The 21865-nt window shown below is 38.4% G+C and overlaps 1 protein-coding gene across 1 annotated transcript in view; it reads right to left on the bottom strand.

The window, feature by feature from the left end:
* ARB2A (ARB2 cotranscriptional regulator A) overlaps positions 1-21865 on the bottom strand; it is a 269497-nt gene that overhangs the window by 220674 nt on the left and 26958 nt on the right. The window contains exon 4 of the mRNA XM_075726337.1: positions 19923-20023. Within this exon, the coding sequence (XP_075582452.1) occupies positions 19923-20023 (101 nt within the window). The remainder of the gene's footprint in view (positions 1-19922; positions 20024-21865) is intronic.

Below are 21865 nucleotides of genomic sequence, written 5' to 3' on the forward strand. Positions count from 1 at the left end.
AAGAGTGAATTCTCTGCTAAAAACGTATTAAAGAAATGGCACAGTCCTGTGTGTTTTCTGGCCTTTCGCTTCCAAACTGGCACCTATCAGTAGTCACTGGAAATCATTACCACACAACGAATGTTCATGGATTCACGACAGATGTGAGGAACCCTTCTGTTAGCACAAACCACAGAGTCTCTTTGAAGACAATCAAACACCACATGTCCCTCTCTTCTCCCATATGTGCATCCCTCATGACCAAAATGCCAACAACCCTGCCAAATGGTTGGTGTATGGTTAACACATGATAAAGAATAAAGCACATGTGGCATGACAAAGGATAAAGCGCATGTGAGCAGTCGACATTACAACCACTCACATGACAGAGGATGGATTACAAGACCTTGGAGAAAGGATAAGAGAGTGCAAGCTGTTAACCCAAGTTGTCCATACCATTGGCTGCTCCTACACACTTCCAGCAGATTTCTGGGGAAAAAGGAAACGGAGCAAATTACCAGTTAAATATATTCTTCTGGTGGACCAGATCCAGCTGGATGGATCTGAGATTTCCCACATCATGTTCCTCATTCACAACTATTCAAAACACAAACAGAACCCCATCACCACCATTACTACTCCTGCTACCACTTTTCACTGCTCCAAGGACTAAATGCGAATGGAGACAGAACTACTCTCTCAATGTTAAGAGGCTACTTCCCATCAAGACTGAGATGTGCTGGCAATGATACACTTACTCAGTGGATAGGAAGCTTCTGCCTCCAAAGATGTCAACTTGTGAAACAACACTCCTTAAACACCTTATCGGATCACTTGTTTTCATTGATTTTTAAAGACAGTTCTCAAAGTACGTGAAAATGCAGAGTGTTAAGAGAATCTAATGGCAATAATTTTGCTTGTAGGTTTTTATTAGTGGCCAGATTTTTTAGAATAATATAGATATTACATTTAAAATTAAGGAGATTGTAGCTAATAAAACATAGGTGTGATGCCACTTTCCTTCTTGCGTGACTTCCTGATTTTTCATACGTCATATCATAAAAAGGGTTAGTACATTTTAGTGTCATTAGTAGTTTACTATTCCTCTATTAACCTTAGCAGTTAACTATACTTTAACCTCAGTTTGATCTCCCTACATAAATATAATACAGAAAAAAGAAAAAAAGAAGGGAAAAAATTACAATTAAAAATATTGGTGAAAAAGACTTACTCAGAAACCACTGGAGTCTGACCATCTCTACCTTCCACAGTAACTCGCTCAGATATAATGTGCTATGCTTTGAGTTGAACTAAGGAAAAATGCATGTTTTTTTATTTTTCTTTAGAGAATGCAGAAACAATTCAACCTTAGGCTCACTTGTCAATTCCCACCCTGTGACAGAACTGCACTTAATACGTGTAACAGTTGAACATTACCAGTTCGCCTGACAAATCCACATACACACCAAAATCAACCTCATTTGCCTTCGTGTTCTTTTTCTGCTAAAGTACTATGTTCAGCTTGACTTCGTACAGTACAGCAAGAGACTCCCTGTCAGCTCCTCAGGCCTCTAAAATGCTTTCAACTATCAATTCAGACCTGGCATAACAAGTTACCACCTCTTAAATCTAACTTTCTCAAAAAATGGATCTTTCACAGTGTCCTGGTTTCGGCTGGAATAATTTTCTTCCTAGTAGCAGGCATAGTGCTGTGTTTTGGATTTAGTAGGAGAAGAATGTTGATAACACACTGATGGTTTAGTTGTTGCTAAGTACTGCTTATGCTAGTCAAGGACTTTGCAGGTTCCTGTGCTCTGCCAGGTGCACAAGAAACTGGGAGGGGGCACAGCCAAAACAGTTGATCCAAACTGCCCAAAGGGCTATTCCATACCATATGACGTCATGCTCAGTACAGAAACTGGGGGGTTGGCCGGGGAGCAGCGATCGCTGCTCGGGAACTGGCTGGGTATCAGTCGGCGGGTGGTGAGCAATTGCATGGTGCATCACTTGCTTTGGATATTATTATTATTATTATAATTCTTATATTATTATTATTATCATTACTCTTTTACTTTATTTCAATTATTAAACTGTTCTTATCTCAACCCAGAAGTGTTTCTCACTCTTCCTCCTCCAGTTCTCTCCCCCATCCCATCGGGGTAGGGGGAGTGAGCGAGCGGCTGCGTGGTGCTTAGTTGCCGGCTGGGGATAAACCATGACACACGGGCATAGAGAGAATCGTATTTTCAAATAATTTAAATTCAGCCTAAGTGATTAGGCCCCTCAGCACTACTGGTATTTTCTAAGAACTTCAAGGCAGTGTACACAGGTTGGAGGTTTTATCACTAATCTTAAAAAGAAACAAGTATAAACCACTAGAAGCAATGCCATTATGAGTAATGGATTTTCTCGTTTTATAAGATTTGTCTCCTCACTGGTAATAAGCACTTTAACTGAAAAAGAGAAAATGAGCACGATAAGAAAACAATCCTTATACAGTAGTCTACCTGCAATTTTTTCCTCTTTGCAGTGTAAGAGCAATAATGTTCAGTGAAACAAACGCAAAATGAATTCCAACTGACTGCCCTGCGGCAAATCTCAAGTGGTGGGACTGACCGGAGGCTTGCTACTGTGGCTACCATAGGCTTGGTTGAATGAGCTTTATTTTGACCCTCAAGTGACAAACCTGCCAGTAAGTAACAATGAGAGATGCAAAGCAACTTTTTGACATACTGCTCTTGGACACAGACTTACCTAAGAACTGGTACAAACAAAAAAAATCCACCATCACCATGCCAGAACAAAAAATCCTAAAAGCTGAATGGACTTTCTAAGGGCTCTGTTCATCGCAAGCTTAAAAAAAAAAAAAAAAAAAAAAAAGGAAAAAAAGTAAAAGAAAAAAAGAAAAAAATCAATGGCATTTTAAAAATCAACAAAAGACCTCACTTGGATTATAGGGTGGGAGAACAATTCATTAAGATGGAACTGACACTACCTCTAAGGGATTTCTTGCGTTTTCTACTGAAAGCAATTCAATCTCAACAGATGGGTGTGATATTCTGGATGCTGAGTTGACTGATCACAAACAGGATCTCAAGATCTTTTGTGAGAATTAAATGAAAAACAACAGGGATTTGTCATGAATGCAGCATACACTGTTGATGTGATTTGACCCAATGTTTTGTTATATGGTCTTTGCTGACACCTGTTGGTTTATTTTTTGTTTTTCTTTTTTTTCCTTTTTAAGAAAAACATCTCTAATTTTAGAAATCATTTGACAATTACTTGGCTTCACAAATGGCTTAACTACATCACCCATCTCATTTCTTTTTAAATATACACACATATACATATATATGTATTAGTACGAAACAGACGCTTCAGTCAAGCACCTTGCGCTAGAAGCAATTAAACATCAGCAGAAAACATGATCTCTATCCCCAAGCTGAGATAAGAAACAAAAGGATGAAAAGGTTGCAAAACAAAGGAGGAAACTGAAAAAGGCCCAAAAGATAACAGAGGAACAAATATAAATGAGGCTTATAAACACTTTTTAATATTCCAACTGAAGATCTAAAACTTAGGATTATTATCTCTAAATTTCACATTACAGATGAGTTATGAAAAGGGATCTGGAAGAAAGAGCAGCAACAGTTTTGATTATTCCAACTATTAACGAGAAAAATGTAGTTTAGGTGGAGAGGTGGTGCTATGCAGTTTTGAAAGGTTAAAAATCCATGCCAAACCCAGCTGACATATCAGATTAACATAGTTAAAGCATACCAGCTTTTGTAGTCACAAACAAAGAAGTCAGTGATGTGTCAAGCATCTCATTTTGCCACCTTTGATTCCTCAGCAGAAATGACCAGATAAATATTCACAGATGGACTGAAGGCTTAATTTTATGTAAATCCAGAGCAGAACTCAAATTAACACCTCCTTTCCACAGCAAGATGTTGTAACCATTTTGCCACTGCGCTCCAGAACAGTAGTGGGTCAAAATAAATTGGATTTACATAAATTTGGCCGAAAAGGGCCACGGTGCTGACCGTTAGCAGCATTTCTAAGTTTTCTTTTCTTGGCACAAATAGTAGCTGAATACAAATCACAAAAATGTTTATAGTTTCACTGTTAAATAATACCTGTGCCTCTTTTTTCTAGGTCAAGCAAACCAAACAGGTTGCAGCGGGGTCATTAACTCATCACATACTTAAGCAGCAAACTCGGGACCCTCACTTGCTTTGAGTAACTGACAAAAGCCAGCAGTTAACTTCTAAGAGAAATGGGTAGCTTGCTTTCTGCTTTTCTAGTCTATGGTTATGATACCTAGTACTCTGAAAGAAACTTCCCCTTAAGGAGAGAAAAACCTGCCCTGAAGGCACTGTCTCTTCTGAGAGTATCAAGCTGAAGGTTAAGAAAACACCTTGGACATTGATGAACCTTTTTCTATTCTTTTTCCTCACTGTTTCTCAAGAAAAGATTTCCTTTTTCTATTCCACATGATTGAGCCTATCTAACCTAGCCTTGTGTTAAGCTAGCAGGCAAACTCCAAGAGGGAGCAAACTACAAAAAACTCCAGGTAGGGCAATTGCCAGGACAACTTTTGACCAAGAGGTAAGGAAGATTGCTTCATACGTGACAAGTAAAGTCCTGACACTCTTCTTGTACAAAATACAGGAAACCATTTAACAATGAAATACATTATTATTTAAAATGTCTACATTAAATTGAATTTGGAAAGATTAATTTATGTGTTTTTCTATTTTATTTTTAAAACAATCCCTACAAGGAAGAAATACTCTTGGTAACTGAGGTTTATAAAACGAACTTCATAGCCCATACTTCTTCACTTATAAGAGGACAGTATGTAAGGATATTGTTAGTTGCCTATGAATATTTACATTGATGATGTCCAAAAAGCACAGCAGATCCTTTCTGCCTATGAAATGATGACTGAAAAACTAATGTAACCAATCATGCAGCATGCACATGTCCAAAGTCAGCACATCAGCGCAGCACTTCTCATTAAGCTATGTGCATATGTATCGGGAGAAGAGGAAAAACAGCTAATAGTGAAGCTCTCCACACCACAATTTACCATGTTTTCATGAATTTTACCTATATACTTCATTTGGGAAAGAATCTCATCTTTCTCAGTCCAACCACCAAGATACAGTCCAATTTCACATAAAATTGCTTAACATGACAGTGATTAAGAAGGATCACAACAATTCATGATTTTATGCAAACTTCAAGTATTAGCTAGTGTCTGTGACCTTCTACTGAATACAAATATTGTGAGAAGAAAAGCCCCCCCCCCCCCCCCCCCCTTTTTTTTTGGTCAAATGGGACATTTAACAAGCTCTAATGGAAATTTTGCATTAAAACAGTATAACACTTAGCATGTCCAACTAATTAAGTGGTTATTTCTAAAAACTGTGTGAAGCTATGAAACAGCCCGACTCAGAAAATCCTGTGTAAAAGCCTGATGTCCATTTATAAACCATGTGACCAGGACTGGTTCATGTTCACATTGGTGTTTGTCAATCTCCCAACAGAAGTCTGCATGACAGGATCCTTTGCTCTTTTGGAGGGGTAGGGCATGCAGAAGAATCACTGTGTTTGATTAGACAAGTGGTTCAATATAGTAGTTATCAGTAACAAATATATCAAGTAGGAAGGAATGACAATTCCTACTGAACAATGATATCAAAATATTGCCTGAAAAGGAAACTTCTTCGTAACATCCAGTTTCTGTACTTTTTATAGTATTTCACAGAAACATTAAGAAGACAATTTTATCACCCGGATACAGAGAAAGAAAAAGGACATCAACAACAGTAAGCAGCATGCTTGTGTGCAACTTATAATTATACCACAGCGGCAAGCCTGCAGAGTTCTGTGTTAGGTGAGAGGGTATTATAAAATAGAAAGACACATGAAAGACATTTTAAATTCATCATGTATCAGACAAAGTGAACACAAATAGCAGTCAAGAGAATAAAATGAAAAAGTGAGATTAGGAATCAGACAGATTTTTGCCTAAAAGCAACTTGTCCTATGACAAGAGAATTTGGTACAATTATCTCTATGCCATGAGAACAGAGCAGAGAATCTGTGTTGAGGATGACCTGCCCTCCATCAAATACAAATCTTGTTTTCTATGCTCCTCCTTTTCCACTTTTCTCTTCTACAAACCAAGGCTAAGTTGTAAAGCTGGGACTACCTTTTGGCCAGTGTTCACAAGGTGGCTCTAATCTGGCTGAGCTCCTGGACATTTCATCACACATGACAGCGGGTCCTGCTGCATTTGTGATCCAGGCTTGGGAAGCTGCTCTTGCAGACTGCTCTGGCACCTGCAGAGGGCAAGGACCTACTGCAGAGGCACCGGGAGCTGCCAGCAGGACCTGCAGCAATTCATGAGCCACAGCAAGGTGCAGGCAGACAGCAACCCACTGCTTGCCATGAGAACCCTGTTTTTGTCCCCTAATTGATGGCAGAGACCAAGCCTTTTCTTGAGTTAATGAAATGGAAGCTTTGGGTTTTTTGAACAGCAAAATGCCTCCACTGATACTGGAAACAATTACTGTTGCTCCTTTTGATAGTCAGCCAAATACTCTGTTTTTTGGCTGGGCTGAGGGGAAATGAATATTGTGGCTTCTCCTGCTATTTGTGCTGCTGGCTAATGTCCTTTATTTTCCCAACACAATATTCCCAAAATTATGAGTTCTAATGAAGGATCAAGAACATATGCATTCCTGAATATTGGAAATCAGCCCAAAATTATGTTACTATAATGTAAGCTCGGACCCTTTCTGTTACCGAATGTAGCTTGTCCAAAAAATCTTTATGAAACGGTACCAAAAACATGCACCAACCTTCACTTCCCACTTGTACTCACCTTACAATTTACTTAATTTCTGTTCACTTTACTCATATGATCTCTAGGGTTACAGGGTATTTTTATGTTAAAAATTACTAGTAGGTCATTTAATACTGCAGCCAAATGAATTCTGCTTTGTAATGTATCTGACAATATCCTCAGTTGGTTTCCTGTGGAGGTGGAAGGATAAGCCCAAGAAACGTATAAACACAAGAATGGAGTGAGCATTTCACCAAAGATCCTAACTTTCTAAAAGACAGTGGAAGAAAAGATATTTTCAAATTCTTAGGCAGACTCTGAACTGAAATCAGATTTGCCTTACAGAGAAATCAACAAACACCATCTTACAGATTCACTTTGGAATTACCCAATCATACTGTATCTGTATAAAGAAATATCTGTTCCAGAAGGAAATATTAATGATGTACTTTATTACTTTGCAGTTTTAGCTTACTGATGTAGAACTGGATCAAACCTGAAGCCATATACTTGCAACTCAATATGCACCTTGATCATTTCCACAAGCTGATTTCAATGTATCTGCTATGAAAATGATTTGAATTTTATCTACCTACAACCATACACACCTGGAAATATTTTTGCATACTAGACATCACTGTGACCAAGAGCACTGAATTATGTTGACATCTGCAAGATCCAATCAGACCTGTCACTTCATCATTAATCCTTACGTCCCTAGCAAAGTAGCATCCAATGCTCTCTGACATTCCCAAAATACTTAAGTGAGAAGAGGTGTGACACTGTAAACTGAATGCTAGACTGAAACCCAGGACAGGAGAGCTCTGCTCCTGGCTGACTGCTGTTATCAAACAAGCTGATTCCTCTTCTATTCTAAATTGACCTCAAGGCACACACTCTCTTAAAGTGCACTTTTGCCAAACACAATGCAGTTGAGCAGGGGTATATATGCTACCAGGTAATACTTTTTCAAGTGCATCATGACACATATCTTGATAAATTGGTTGGTGGATCAGAAACTGAAACCTCAAATAGCAGAGGATTCTGGGAGCAGGTGGGAGGATCCATACTAAAAGCAGCACTTGGCAGAACCATAGCTTTGATATGGGAAGCAACTGTTCATTCTTCTTTGAGTCTATGTCATGTTCTGACTGTAAGAGTCTGAATTCAGTACCCTTCCTGAACAACTGGTTGAACAGTTGTGTAAGATTTGTGGTGCTCCTTCCAAAGTTTTCATACTGTACTTACTAAAACCTCAGTGAATCACTACATCTGACAGCCTTACAGAACTCGGAAACGAGCACATTTTCTCCCTTAGAAGTCATTTTCACAGATGTATAGCCTAGCCCTATCTACCATGGTCATTTCTCTCACATTATCAAAGGAGCAAGTTTCATCTAAGGTCTCCTGCCTACTGTAGGAACCCTTCATGGTTAGGGTGTTCCTGCTTAACAGCAGTCTGCGATTTTTTAATTGATCAGCCTGATATAACTTCAAAGTTTGAGCAGGAGAGTTGACTGTAGAATCCCCAGAGTTGGAACCAAAATTATTCTATGATTCTAAGATAATAACCAGTACCACCAGTAAACATACCCGAGACATCAATACGACCTTGTGCTGGTTTTGGCTGGGAAAGCGTTAATTTTCTTCATAGCAGCTTCTACGGGGCTGTTTTTGGATTTGTACTGGAAACAGTGTTGATAACACAAGAATGTTTTCATTATTGCTGACCAGTGCTGACACAGAGTCAAGGCCTTTTCTGCTCCTCACGCACCCAACCAGCGAGCAGTCTGGGGAGCACAAGAAGTTGGAAGGGGCACAAGAAGTTGGACAGCTGACACCAACTGACCCAAGAGATATCCCACACCATATGATTTCATGCTCAGCATATCAAGCTGGGGGAAGAAGGAGGAAGGGGGGGACATTCAGAGTTATCTTCCAATACGGTGTTTGTCTTCCAAAGTCACTGTTATGTGTGATGAAGCTCTGCTTTTCTGGAGATGGTTAAAGACCTGCCTGCAGGTATAAAGGAATAAAAGATTTCAGTCTAATTGTCCTGAACTCTAGAATGCATAAGTTTTGACTGCTTGGGGAGAGCATGCCTCCCATCTAAAGATGAACCAAGGAGGTTTCTTCATCCGTCACAAAGATCCCTCTCATAAGACACAGCAAAAAGTAAATGGACAAAAAGACATCGCCCATTTTCATATTAATGGGCTTAGGCACAAGGCAAATTCTTGTAGTCCTTTGCCAGGACAGTAAGTGTTACGCCAACATGGATACCTAGAACAGAAAAATACGACCCTCAGCCATTACTATAACAGTGCATGCCAGCATGAGCTTCATAAGTACACGTGCGTATGGATCACAATGATCTTGCCTGTACATTTTATAGATATGACAGAGAGACTTGCTTCTGTCCTTCTGCACTTGATTCAGGCAGATAGCATATATGATATTTATTGTATTTATATTTTAGTAATGCATGCGATACTGATCAGCCGTTTGGCTGGCAGAAACCTCCAAAAGGTGCATTCACTACACTGACTGCTGTAATCCTCAACTTACCATCAAATGTGATGACAAACCACTGTAATACTGGAAAAGGATTCATGAGTTCTGCTATACCTTGGCCACTTATTTAAATTATATTCTGGCCATTGACTTCTCTTACACATGTTGCCTTTGATGCTAGTTGCTTTCACAGAAGTAGCAATGTATGTATACATATGTATACGGATGTACACACACTGAAGGAGCTCAGCTTGCATCTCTTAAGCGTGGGGTATGCTGGGTACACTATTTTCCAGTGAACAGTTTGACTTCTGTGAAAAGCATACCCTTTCTTAAAAAAAAAAAATGCCAAATCCCTCCCTCAATGAAAGATCTGTATAGTTTTAAGCTTAAGAAAAAACATGAAGAACTCATGCAACTATCAGCACTGTGTCCTGACATCTTTGACACTTCATTCTACCTCAACAAAAACAATGCCTATCCTAGAGTTTCATCGTTTCTACTTTGCTGACAGCTATTTTAGCATTATTCCCCACCTCTACTGCTACCTGCAGTTTCATACAGGTTTTTAACTAGTACATAGAACAACATGTGTTTTAAAACTTAGAAGTTAAAAGCCTCCTTCAGTCAGCAGTAACAGAAATTTTCACTTCAAAAATTTCATGTGCATTTCCACAGTATCAAAAGTAAAGCAGGATTAAAAAGTTGTTTCAACAAAAATGATAAAAAAACCAAACACATTTTTTGAAAAGTTGGGATCAACTGTTAAAATCAATCTTGATACACTTAATCACATAGAGAAAACCAAGTAGCCAGCCCCTCATGATCAGGCAGTAAGAATGCTTAGCACTTCCCAAGTACTTTCATTAAAAAATTTCTTCTGGTTACCTGTCCTAAATTTTTTTCTTTTGCTTGAACCTTCTGCCATCCTAAAATCTTCATAGACTACAAGTAAGTTCTTTCTTTCATTTATATCATTACCTTCAGATGGAGCAACCAAGTACAGGAACACTCCCTTTGTGCCTGTGGTACTGATATTATATGTAAATAAAATACTTGGCCTCCATTTTTCATTTAAGTTTATATTTTTTTACTTTTCTAACCAACTTCATGGAACCAAAAGCACATATAATATCCAGAAAGGCGCCTCACTTAGAACTGCAGCTTACATTGAACAAACTTCTATGTGAAAGTTTCACATGCATTATGACTGGGATGTCAGGTTTTATCTTAAAAAAAAAAAAAAAGCACTTAGAATGGAGCCATATATACTGGAAATGAGGACAGAAGCTGAATTCCTGAATCTAGAAATTAAAAACAATGTAAAAAATTAATTTTGGAATTTTAACCACCCTGAGTTTTAAACCGTTATTATTTTCATTAAGCTTACTTATTTTTTACATACTTCTTCCATCCTCTGTTATGGGTTGTCAGATCCACAGTGAAATAAGAGAAAGTTACCATAGTATCTGTATAATTTACACTGCTGGAAAGAAGGCAAAAGCATATGCATGCACATCTCTCCCAGTTAATTCAATGAAGAGAGAAAAATTATTTGTTTTTTTCCTCGAAGATCTTTCATATCTTGTTACCAACAACATACTCAGGGTATCACTCAAGAGAAGAACTAAGGAACTGGAAAGAGTTAAGAGGTGCAACTACCCAAAAAGCACAAGAGGCAAACCTGGAAACCCTGAATGAGAGAAATAATTGACACTATTTGTGGAGGAGCATGACACTGTCCTGAATCATTACGGACAGGACAGTGCATGAGCTAAGATAAGTAACTACCTATAAAGCCTCTCAAAATCCTAAGTAACTAACCTATTGAACTGATCTTCCTTAATAGTCATAACTGCATCTAACAGCTTCAGGCACGCTAACTGGGTATTTCTGCTGCAGCGATCAACAGAAGATAACAGATACCAAAATTCAGTTGTGGTTGCATTAATGAATTGAGCAGCTGGAGCATCTTAAAGTAATTTTAGGCTGTTTGCACATACAGAAATACAACACTATTGATTTATAATTGAATTTTTTTCCTTTCAAATTATTCCTATTAAGGACTGACACAGCTGATACAGCTTTATTAACAAATACCACTATTCTGCTGAATTTTATTAAAAATATTCCCAGAAAACTGAAAGATATAGGTCTCTTGTATTTAGCACAGAAATTGTTAAATTCTTTATCTTGGAGAAGCTGAAAATCCCGTGAAAGAGACCTAACTCTTCTGGAGTTCTGCAGCTGAGGTAAAATAAACCTATTTTAAAAGTGCTGCTTGATGAAGGCAGTAATCTCTCGTTTTCAAAAAACTCCTGCTGAAACAGTAGGAAAATACTTTGCCTTTCACAGAAACTTTTAATATCACTAATGGAAACAAGAACTGAACATTCAACAAGACAAAGGTGAACCAACTGGTTGCATCACAAATGCTGATTTATATTCCAAGTACCACTTAAATATAATTTTTTCTAGTCACCTTCTAGTTGGCAAAACCCCAGTTTTTTTCATCACTCCTTTAACAAAAAATAAGCTAACTATATCTCATCTTACTTACTCCATGCGAACTCTCTGTTGATTTTCAAGTTCACTATTCTATTCATTGTTTTTAAGCGCAAACAAGACCAATGATGATTCAATTTTATTTTGCTGTGCAATAAATCTTGCTGTTTTTCTAATAAGAAAAAGGAGAACAATGGGAATGGATACATTTATATAAAAGGTGGATTATTTGTATTTTTAATTTCAGCTACATGAAAATGGTTGGTACAAAAGTTTATTAAGAGCTCAGAGTCTAAACTTTTGCATATAAACCCAGGATGGCAAGAATGGTTCTAATTGAACTAAAGCTGCTGAAGGTTTTATTTTTAAAAAGCTCATGATTAACTCATTGAAACACTCCCCCTACTCCAATTTTTGTCTTCTTTTTAACAATTAGTACCATTCTTTGAATTGCAGCAACTTGCAAGTGCTTTATAAACAACCATCTGCCTTATTGTATCTTCTCTGCTTTTCACTGTTTATCAATTTAAAAATGTAAAACACATTTATCAACACATTTATCAACAATGTAACAAATTCCCATCTGGGTTTATGAGATGCTCATCATTTCTTTCAAGAATCATGCTAACAATAATTATGAAACTATCTCTGAACCTTTCGAGTACTGTCATGTTACTGTGATGAACCAACCTACTGCCAATTGCTGCCTACAAACAAGAGTTCACTGAAGCACATCTGACATAATCATTCCAGTAAAAAGTCTTCACAAACAGCAGATTTTGAAAGCGGATTTAGCATATGCAAATGAATATATTGCATGCAACAAAGATTCATATTTAAATTTAAATTTGCTTAGGTACTATTAAGTAGTTTTCAATCCTTGCTAAGCTGTCTGTCCATCTACTTTACTCACCAAAAAGCAACACTGCAGATAAACAGATTGTTAAAAGCTGAAATCTTCCTAAAATTTTGAAGACAGTACACATGCATGATTTAGATTTTTTTTTTTTTTTTTGGTGCTACCCCTACTCACATTTTCTTTCTGTTATCAAAGGCATAGGTTCAAAAACAAGTGAAGGGAAAGGATGGGAACCTTATGGGAATGTATGATTACTTATAGCTTGGGAACTACTATGAGAGAGAAGATCAATATCCTGCCCCATTTTTAGGTGCTTTATCTAGTTTGATTAAAGCCTTCTGTGTTATTCTTCTGTTTCACACTTAGCTATCACAAATTGAAAACAATCAAGTTAGTATGAAAAAACCACCGTAACCAGTAAGGCATGGATTCCTAAAGAACCGCGTTTATAATTGACCTTGGTGTTCAAACAGTGATAGGTGTCACTTAAGTTCCTCCTCCAACTGGTACATTCAAAAAGTCCCTGTTGCATGTGGATTCTTATCTGTCAAATAAAAAATGAGATCACACTTTAACTGACTTTAAAGAACTTGCCCAATCTCTCTCTTCTGCTCAGATGTCTATTTTTGTCCAAATAGTACAGCTCTAACTATTTTGCTACATTTACTCCACTGTAAAATTTGGCTAAAGCAAAAACCTTCTGCAATGTTCACTAGTAGATGGGGCACGACATGCACAGAACTAGCATTATCAAATTGCTTCCACAGGGCACCACCCAAAATGTGATTTAACCACTTTCAAAAATAACAATGGGGAGAATATTTCAATTGGATGTTTTCACCCTACCTTTGAAACAGGACTTAAAGTTAAGAACAGTTTTTGTTAGATTCTCAGTGAGGATTTTTACTATCTCCATGCAAGTTTACCGTTACTTGACTGTAATACAAGACACTGAAAAAATTCAGCTTAGACATGCTCAACAGACACCTGTTAAATGTTTGGTATCTAATTTCTTTAAGCAGAACAACCCCTTCAACAGCCCTAGCATTGCAAGCATCCCATGAAAGCAAATGTCCATGAACCTGCCTATATATTACATCACTAGCAATTTATTTTGTCCCTTTAGTAAGACAAATTTTTCCAACCACTAAATAACTAACAGCAAATACATAATAATAAGTCAAGGTACACAAACATAATTTTGCTTAATCCATGGTGTGCAGCATGTAATTTATTACAATAAAGTCTCACTAGCCAGAGAAAATCTGGAATGTTTAGTAATAAACTGTCTGTGCAAAGAAACTGAAACTAGAGTGTAAGGATTTCTCCTAATCATCTGCAAATTTTATTTGGAACTTGATCCTGCAGCCCTTATTCACAAGATCAGACCTATTGAGTTTATTCACATGAGCTTCGGCTGCAAGATTGGACCTTAAGTACTATCAGGTGCACGTGCAGCCTATCATCAGATTTTGGGTTATTCATGTAAGAAGCTACCCTTTCAAATGCAGACTACTTAATGCTTCCTTCTTCATTAACTTACATGTCCTCTTCTGCTGCTCTATGCTTTCATTTGTGCTATGTAAATAGCTTCTTTCTCTCAGTCATCCAAACAAATAATGCTCTTTGCAAGCAAGGAGGAAATTAGTAGCAGGTGAACGCTTATTTTTTAAATTATGTTGAGACCAAGCTGTTCTTTAACTTAAAGGAGATCTGGAAAAAAAAAATACCCCATTTTACTACTTAGCAGTCTTAATTATGGGTTGTCATTGTCATAATTCTACATACTTATTTTTTTCCCCCGCACAAATATTAACCTTGATGGTTAATCTACTTTATGATGAGCTGGACCTAACATTGTGCACGTACTTTAAAGCAGTTTATTTAGTGGGACAAGACTTCTCTGATGATGTAAAATTAACTGTACCTTATCATACGTGAAACTTGTAAGGAATTTCTGACATTCTGAATTGCTTTCAGTATCTGTTCTACATAAATATAAGGTATTTTCTTGTGCTATGGTGTGCTAACTGTAAAAAAATAACCACAACTCTTCTGCTACCTGCTTATATGCTTCTGCAGGTCAGACAGGCTGCAATTACAAGAGATGGCATACACTAGTCCTTGAACAGGACCACAGCGGAGGCATTTGTACCACAGTCCACATTATAATCTGTGTATTTCCAAATCCTATTTGACTTATTTAAAGACATGGGCAGCCAAGCAAATTGTCAGTACAGGTGAAAGTCTTTTCATTAGTGATGGCACTCACAATAACATCTCCAAACATTAAATGGCCTCCAAGCAATCACCAAATTCTAATTACCCAGTGCTAGAGCTGTAAGAGACACACATAGGGACAGACAGTAACTGCCTACTGATGCTAGGAATACTCTGGTTACTGTTAAAGACCATGGAAGGAGAATGTCAACATAATCTTTCTCAAATGAAGTCTTATTATTAACACAACCTATATGACTGGCAAAATGCAAGGTAAAATCCCAGCAAGAGGTTTTAGTAGTATTTTCTTTATAATTCCAGCTAATTTCAATGTCGTGATCAAGCAGGGGCTGAAGACGACTGTTGGCAGTTTAAGCAGCCATAGTATCAATTGAAAGTGCGGTACAAACAATAAACACAGACATGTACTTAAAATGCAAGGAGACATACACCATGTGAGTCTAATCTGGAGTTTGATCTAGAATCCAAATCTGCACAACTCCTGGCCAGGGGGAAAAAAAAAAAAAAAAATTCAAACTTGAACCGGAATGGTACATCTGTAACAACTGAATTGTTGTCACAAAATTGTTCTCAATCGTACTTCAAACTTACCACATGGATTAATCGGCAGTTAGAAGCAGCTGCAACACCATGTTCTCTGCACTTCTGTTGCCATTTTAATTTTCAAAAAGCAAATGGAGAGGCTCTCCACAAAATTCAATGCTGCAATAGCAATGACTGAACCAGAATCACAAAATTATGAACAGTTCACTAAATTGTCTATTAGGAGCACATATCAAGAGGCTGCAGAACAAATTGTGTGCCTGAAATAACAGATCAATGAATGAAGAATAAAGAGATGTAAGAAGTGGAGACTTTGACGAACCATTGTAATTTGTGAAGAATCAATTGCCATACAGCCAGAGTAATGGCAGAACATCGCAGATAGTGTATTCATGACTTTTAACAGCAAAAAATCATGGATTACCAAATCGCAATTTATTAATGCTCCAGGAAAGAGAGAATGATGCTGTAACATAAGGCCAGGAAGTACATCCACTTCTTAAAATTAGTAAAACGCAATAAAAGCAGCCCACGATATATATGTACAGTGAAAAAAAAAGTTGCCTTGGACACAATGGGTAAATCCTTTAAAAATCAGAAAACCAGCACACAATGACTGAACTAACAATGGAAACACTGAATACATAAAACACTTTTGTCTGATGATACAAGTCTAGCTACTTTATCATCTCACTGTATGTCCAGCTACATCAATGTTCAGCCACAAATACATATTAGACAACTCCTAAAGCCAAAGGATGATGTTTCAAAGCAAGGGCCTAAGGCCAGATTTTACTACATCACCTTACGAATTATATGAGCTGTTGCTTCTTAAGCTATAACAGTTTGCTGAAAACATCTTACCCTTGACTACAAAATGGCTAATCAGAGGGTAATATACTGCTTCTCTACTATTCAACATCTACATCAGTGACACACGCATCCATGGCACAAGAAGAGGTTTTATCTATGTGAATAAACGCCAAGGGTCTTGCCGGTCAGCATCCCCTGCGTTCTCAGATAACTACCTAAACCTTCATCGTGCCAAAACCACACAATGGAGCATTTATAAATTTGTGGCTTCTGTAGTATCAAGCACATAGCAGACAACAGACTGAAACACATATGAGTTTCTTTTTTCTCTAAAAACACAAAACAAATAAAACTTTTTCTCTAAAAACGCAAAACAAATAAACAATTCACCCTGTCAGATTCCTGACCTCAAGCCTTCCTTGCCTTTTACCTACCAATACAAACAAAGTGCATTTTCAAACATCACTTAAACCTGAACACAGAAAATGACTTTAGAATCGTAAGGCAAAATGCACAAGACAGATCACAGATGTAAAGGGCTGTCATGGTTCAACTCCAGCCAGCAACTAAGCTCCGCCCCCAGCAGCCGCTCACTCACTCCCCCCCTGGCATGGGGGAGAGAATCGGAAGGGGAAAAGGGAGAAAACTCATGGGTTGAGATAAAGGCAGTTTAATAAGGGAAGCAAAAGCTTTGTACGCAAGCAAAGCAAACCAAGGAATTCATTCCCTGCTTCCCACGGGCAGGCAGGTGCTCAGCCATCCCCAGGAAAGCAGGCCTCCATCACACATAACAGTGACTTGGGAAGACAAACGCCATCGCTCCCAACATCCCCCCCTTCCTTCTTCTTCCCCCAGCTCTAGGTGCTGAGCATGACGCCATACGGTGTGGGATATCCCTTGGGTCAGTTGGGGTCAGCTGTCCCGGCTGTGTCCCCTCCCAACCCCTTGTGCCCCCAGCCTGCTCGCTGGTGGGGTGAGGTGAGGAGCAGAAAAGGCCTTGGCTCTGTGTCAGCACTGCTCAGCAGGAACGAAACGTCCCTGTGTTACCCACACTGTTTCCACCACAAATCCAAAACACAGCCCCATACAAGCTACTGTGAAGAAAACTAACTATATCCCAGCCAAAACCAGCACAGGTACACACCCCATGAACACACCCCACCTCCTGGTTAGCCAAAAATCATGAAAAGTCGTTCATGCTACAATGGTTTGAAGCCATGGCACTCACTATTCAGATGCACAGAATGAGGAATTTGATGATGTTCCCAAATGAATGCAAGAAGATGTGATGGCACAGGATCCCACATGGAGACATACTAATCTTTATAGTTTTGTCTTGCCCAACTCATTTATTTGGAAAATGGGGATATCTGAGCAATGCAGGCACACACAAAGGTCTGTGCCCACAGACCATGGAATAGGTGCCAATCTGTTTCCTGTTGGAAGAAACGTGTATCAAGTAACTTAGACAATGCAACGGATTGGGCAACAGCACATTCTCTGTTTTGGGAAACATACAGTTGAGGTGAAAGGATGTGACAAGCAGCAGCAGTAGGCACATCATCTCCTTCCCTGCCACAGTTCTTGCAGGAATGAGGAGAAGGAAGTAAAAAGCAAGGTTCTTCAGTCCCCAGGAACAAAGCTCTGGGAGGACAAAGCAGTGCTCAACAAGCTGGGCAGCTCCAGCACCTCCAGCACATCAGCACAGAGCCTAGGCTGACCCCTGAATGAAACAGAGGGGCTGAGCTAGTCACAGAGCACCAGGTCACCATTCAGCAGAGGTTAAGGATAGATGTCGTGCCATTCCTGTTAATCAAGTCGGACAGAGACTTCTGCCGTGTGCTCCTTTCTTGAGCCTGCACGCTCAGTGCCTACAGAAGTTCCCAGAGCCTATCCTGCCATAACTAGAAAAGACTGTGTAATTAGATATTTCTGCAGCTTTAACAAATGCACTCTTGGCAGCACAATAAATGATACAAAACCATTTGGTGATAAATTTAAGTATATGCTTATCTGTCCATCCAAGAAACTCAATCAAGATGCTTAATACTATTTACTTTGCAACAGTGCAGGACTGGCTGACATTCCAGACATTTTAGTTTTCTTTTTACTCTTTAGTATCTAAGTGTACTGGCTGGGGGTGCACAAGAATGTGGGAGGCGGCACAGCTGGCAGAGCTGACCTCAACTGACTAAAGGGATATTCCATACCATAGAGTGTCATGCTCAGCCATAAAAGCTGGGGGAAAGAAGGTGGAAGCAGGGACATTTGGAGTTATCTTCCAATAAGGGATTTGTCTTGCCAAGTCACCATTAAGCACACAGAAGCCCTGCTTTCCTGAAGATGGCTAAACATCTGCCTTCTGATGGGAAGCAGTGAATTAATTCCTTATTTTGCTTTGCTTGCGCGCACAGCTTTTGCTTTACCTATTAAACTGTATCTCAGCCCATGAATTTTCTCACTTTTACCCTCCTGATTCTCTCCCCCATCCCACAGGGGGGAGTGAGTGGGCAGCTGTGGAGGACAACTGTCCACTTGGGTTAAACCATGACAACAAGAAAGTTTAAAAGACAAGATGTCTAAACATGCACAATCAAACATGTCTCCAAGTAGTCTGAATTAATGTAACAGAAAGAGCACGTAGGGAACAAATGTGTTTAATCCTTACTAAAACAATAACACCAATGAAAGTCGATAAGCCATGAGGCAAAAGCAGTTCTTGAATGACATGCTATGATGATTCCAACAGAAACTGCTGGGCAATGTTACATAGTCTCCAGAAAAAGACCCTAGTTTGTGCACAGAACTGTGCTTCCCCTTTCTGCAAAAGCCACCCTGACATGAGCAGCATTACTACCTAGAGGTGAACGTGCTGAGGCTGTCCCTTCTGTTGGGCAGGGGAGGTTGTGACAGTACAAGAAAGACCTCAGCACACACTTTTGCATTCATGGAAATCAGGTCCCTTTCTGCTCAAGTCAATGCTTTGACTCCTAAAGCATTACAAAAAGCATGGCACTGAAATTAAAGTAATTTTCACATAAAAAAGGAACCATGGTCAGTCGCTTCTACACCTACTATATCCACAACGTTCCTACAAAAAGCCTGGGAAGTACCAGTAGCATCCAAATATCTAATACATCAACAAATATTTAATCGATTAATCACCAGTTCTCTAATGAACCCATGTGGTGGCTCCTGGTGGCTCCCGGTAAGATGAGAAAAAACAGCCAGTACATTTATCTTCAGGCAGAAAGTAAAATGCCACAGTTTTGTACCCAGTGCTTTGCCTTGAGGAGAAGAAAGTTAAAGAAACTACTGCACTGTATAATGTTCTTTGATTTGTGTAATCTAGATGACACTCTATTTTGAACATAAACTAAAGTAAAACTGTAGTCTAAATCACATCTTAAGCTATACAGCAAATAATGGAAATTACTGTTAGAGCATTAACACGCAATAAATCCTGAAATACCTTTTGTTAAATGACTGCAGCCTCACTAAATCCTTCTTATCATATATAAAAGTATCACTTCTACTGAGAAACACAATAAAAACCACAGCACGCCAATACATATACACATGCATACACGCACACAATTTATATACCTCTCCAAGAGCTTCATAGCGCTTTTGGTTCCATCTGTGCAAATCTTCACGATAATTAAAAACAAATGGCTCCCCAGTTTTTATGTGTCTTAACTGGCCTTCTGTAAAAGAAACAGAATTATTACATTTTAATACACTTCTTCATTAGAAGCAAGATACACCTAATTGCTGAAAATTTTAAAAGAAGTCTGCATCTAAAAATTGGGCTATTATGAATTCCTTCTCCTTTTTTGGTTATAGTATTTTTGAAGGAAAACAGTCGTAGCATAACAAAATTAATTCCCCTTGAATGGTATATATTGCTAGATAAAGCCAAACACAAGTGATGACAGTGGAATTACATGCAGATATCAAATGCCAAACTGCTTTGCAAGAAATATTTGTGTCAACCTCTATGGATTAACAGTGAAACGTAAACATTAGCAGTTAATGTTTGATCTTCAATGTCAATTAGGTGATCAAATTGTAGCTTCAAATCCCCTACTTCAAAACCAGCTGCATTTATGAAGAAATGTGAGTACAAATTGAGCTGGAGGCTGGAAGGAAAGGAAACATTTATTTTGAAGGTCAACAGCAAGTTGACTTAAATTCTAAGTTAATCTGAAAAAACCCCATGTTCACAGTTAAGGCAAATACCTTAATTCTGAGGCACAGTGCAATCAAGTAAGAGCTCTTAGATTCAGGGTACACTGAGATCACAACAGTAGAACAAAGCAGAACGCTTGATCAGAGAAAACCCATGTGCTATTCTTAGATTCCAATGTAACTTCCTGCAGTTGGCGTTGTTTATAGCAAAACTTCAGTAGCATACCCAACCACAGATGAAGACATGGACTGAGTTAAAATAACAATAACAATAAAATGGCAACCAAATAAGCAGCAAACTGCAGAAAACATACACCTTACCAGGAATGTTTCAGCTAATTAGACAAAACGTAAGTTATGGTCTCAGAGCATCACAAAATTGCAGCAAATCAGAGAAACATTAAAAACAGGATATGTACAAGTACCTCCTTTGAAAGCTGAAATGTCTGCATGATGGAAGTAAGGTTTCTCAGCAAAATATTTCCTCTTGAATAGCATGAAATTGTTAACTTGGTTCACAACTTTTCAGGACCTTTACATTTTGATTCTTGATGTTTTAAATAAAATATTTAAGATCTGATATCTGTAATAGTTACACTTTTCTGCTTATTTGATCTTTTTTTTCCAGACCTACCTTACTTCATGTACTAGACACCAGGGGAATATTTCTCCCCAACTTCCTATCCCTGTCTCAGCTCCAAATATCCTTCTCATATTTTCATCATAACTCTAGCTTCAGCTGTCCCTTCTCAGCTAGTTACTCTTCAAGTATGCCATTAAACAGTATATGAAGTTGCTCTCTCCACAAGTAAAGTGGAGCAAATATCTAGTATATTTTTTCTTTGGCTCTCTGGAACCCTTGTCTTCTTTAGATTCTTTATATCTGATAAAATTCTTCCTTACTTTTCCATCATAAAAAGAAGCATGATTATGATATAAGAGTACATGACCAAACATTTGAATTAAATGTACAAAAGCAAAACAGATACCTTTTTGCTTTGCTGACCAGTACCATATGTAATACGTTTTGCTGCATTCTATGGAAATCACTCAGGCTGTGAGGTTAGTGATGAAATATTCAATAACATGATTCTAAAACATCATTCCCCAAAATTCAAATTTCAGCCCCTTTCATCAACCACATATGAACCATTAACTCTGAAGTCAGTAAGGAAGACAGTAGATACTGTGCAGATCTAAAAATAAGGAGCTGAAAAGTGACAGAGCTGAACCCCTCCCATCAAAGAAAGAGCATCACTTTCATGACACTTTCAGTCTCTAAGTACCTTCCTGTGAAAGCCATCAGGGTATTAAAAAGCTAAGTGTTGCATAAATGACTAGCATTTAAAGGAAAGCTC

Source organism: Pelecanus crispus, chromosome Z (assembly GCF_030463565.1).
Source record: "Pelecanus crispus isolate bPelCri1 chromosome Z, bPelCri1.pri, whole genome shotgun sequence".
In the NCBI taxonomy this organism is placed as follows: domain Eukaryota; kingdom Metazoa; phylum Chordata; class Aves; order Pelecaniformes; family Pelecanidae; genus Pelecanus; species Pelecanus crispus.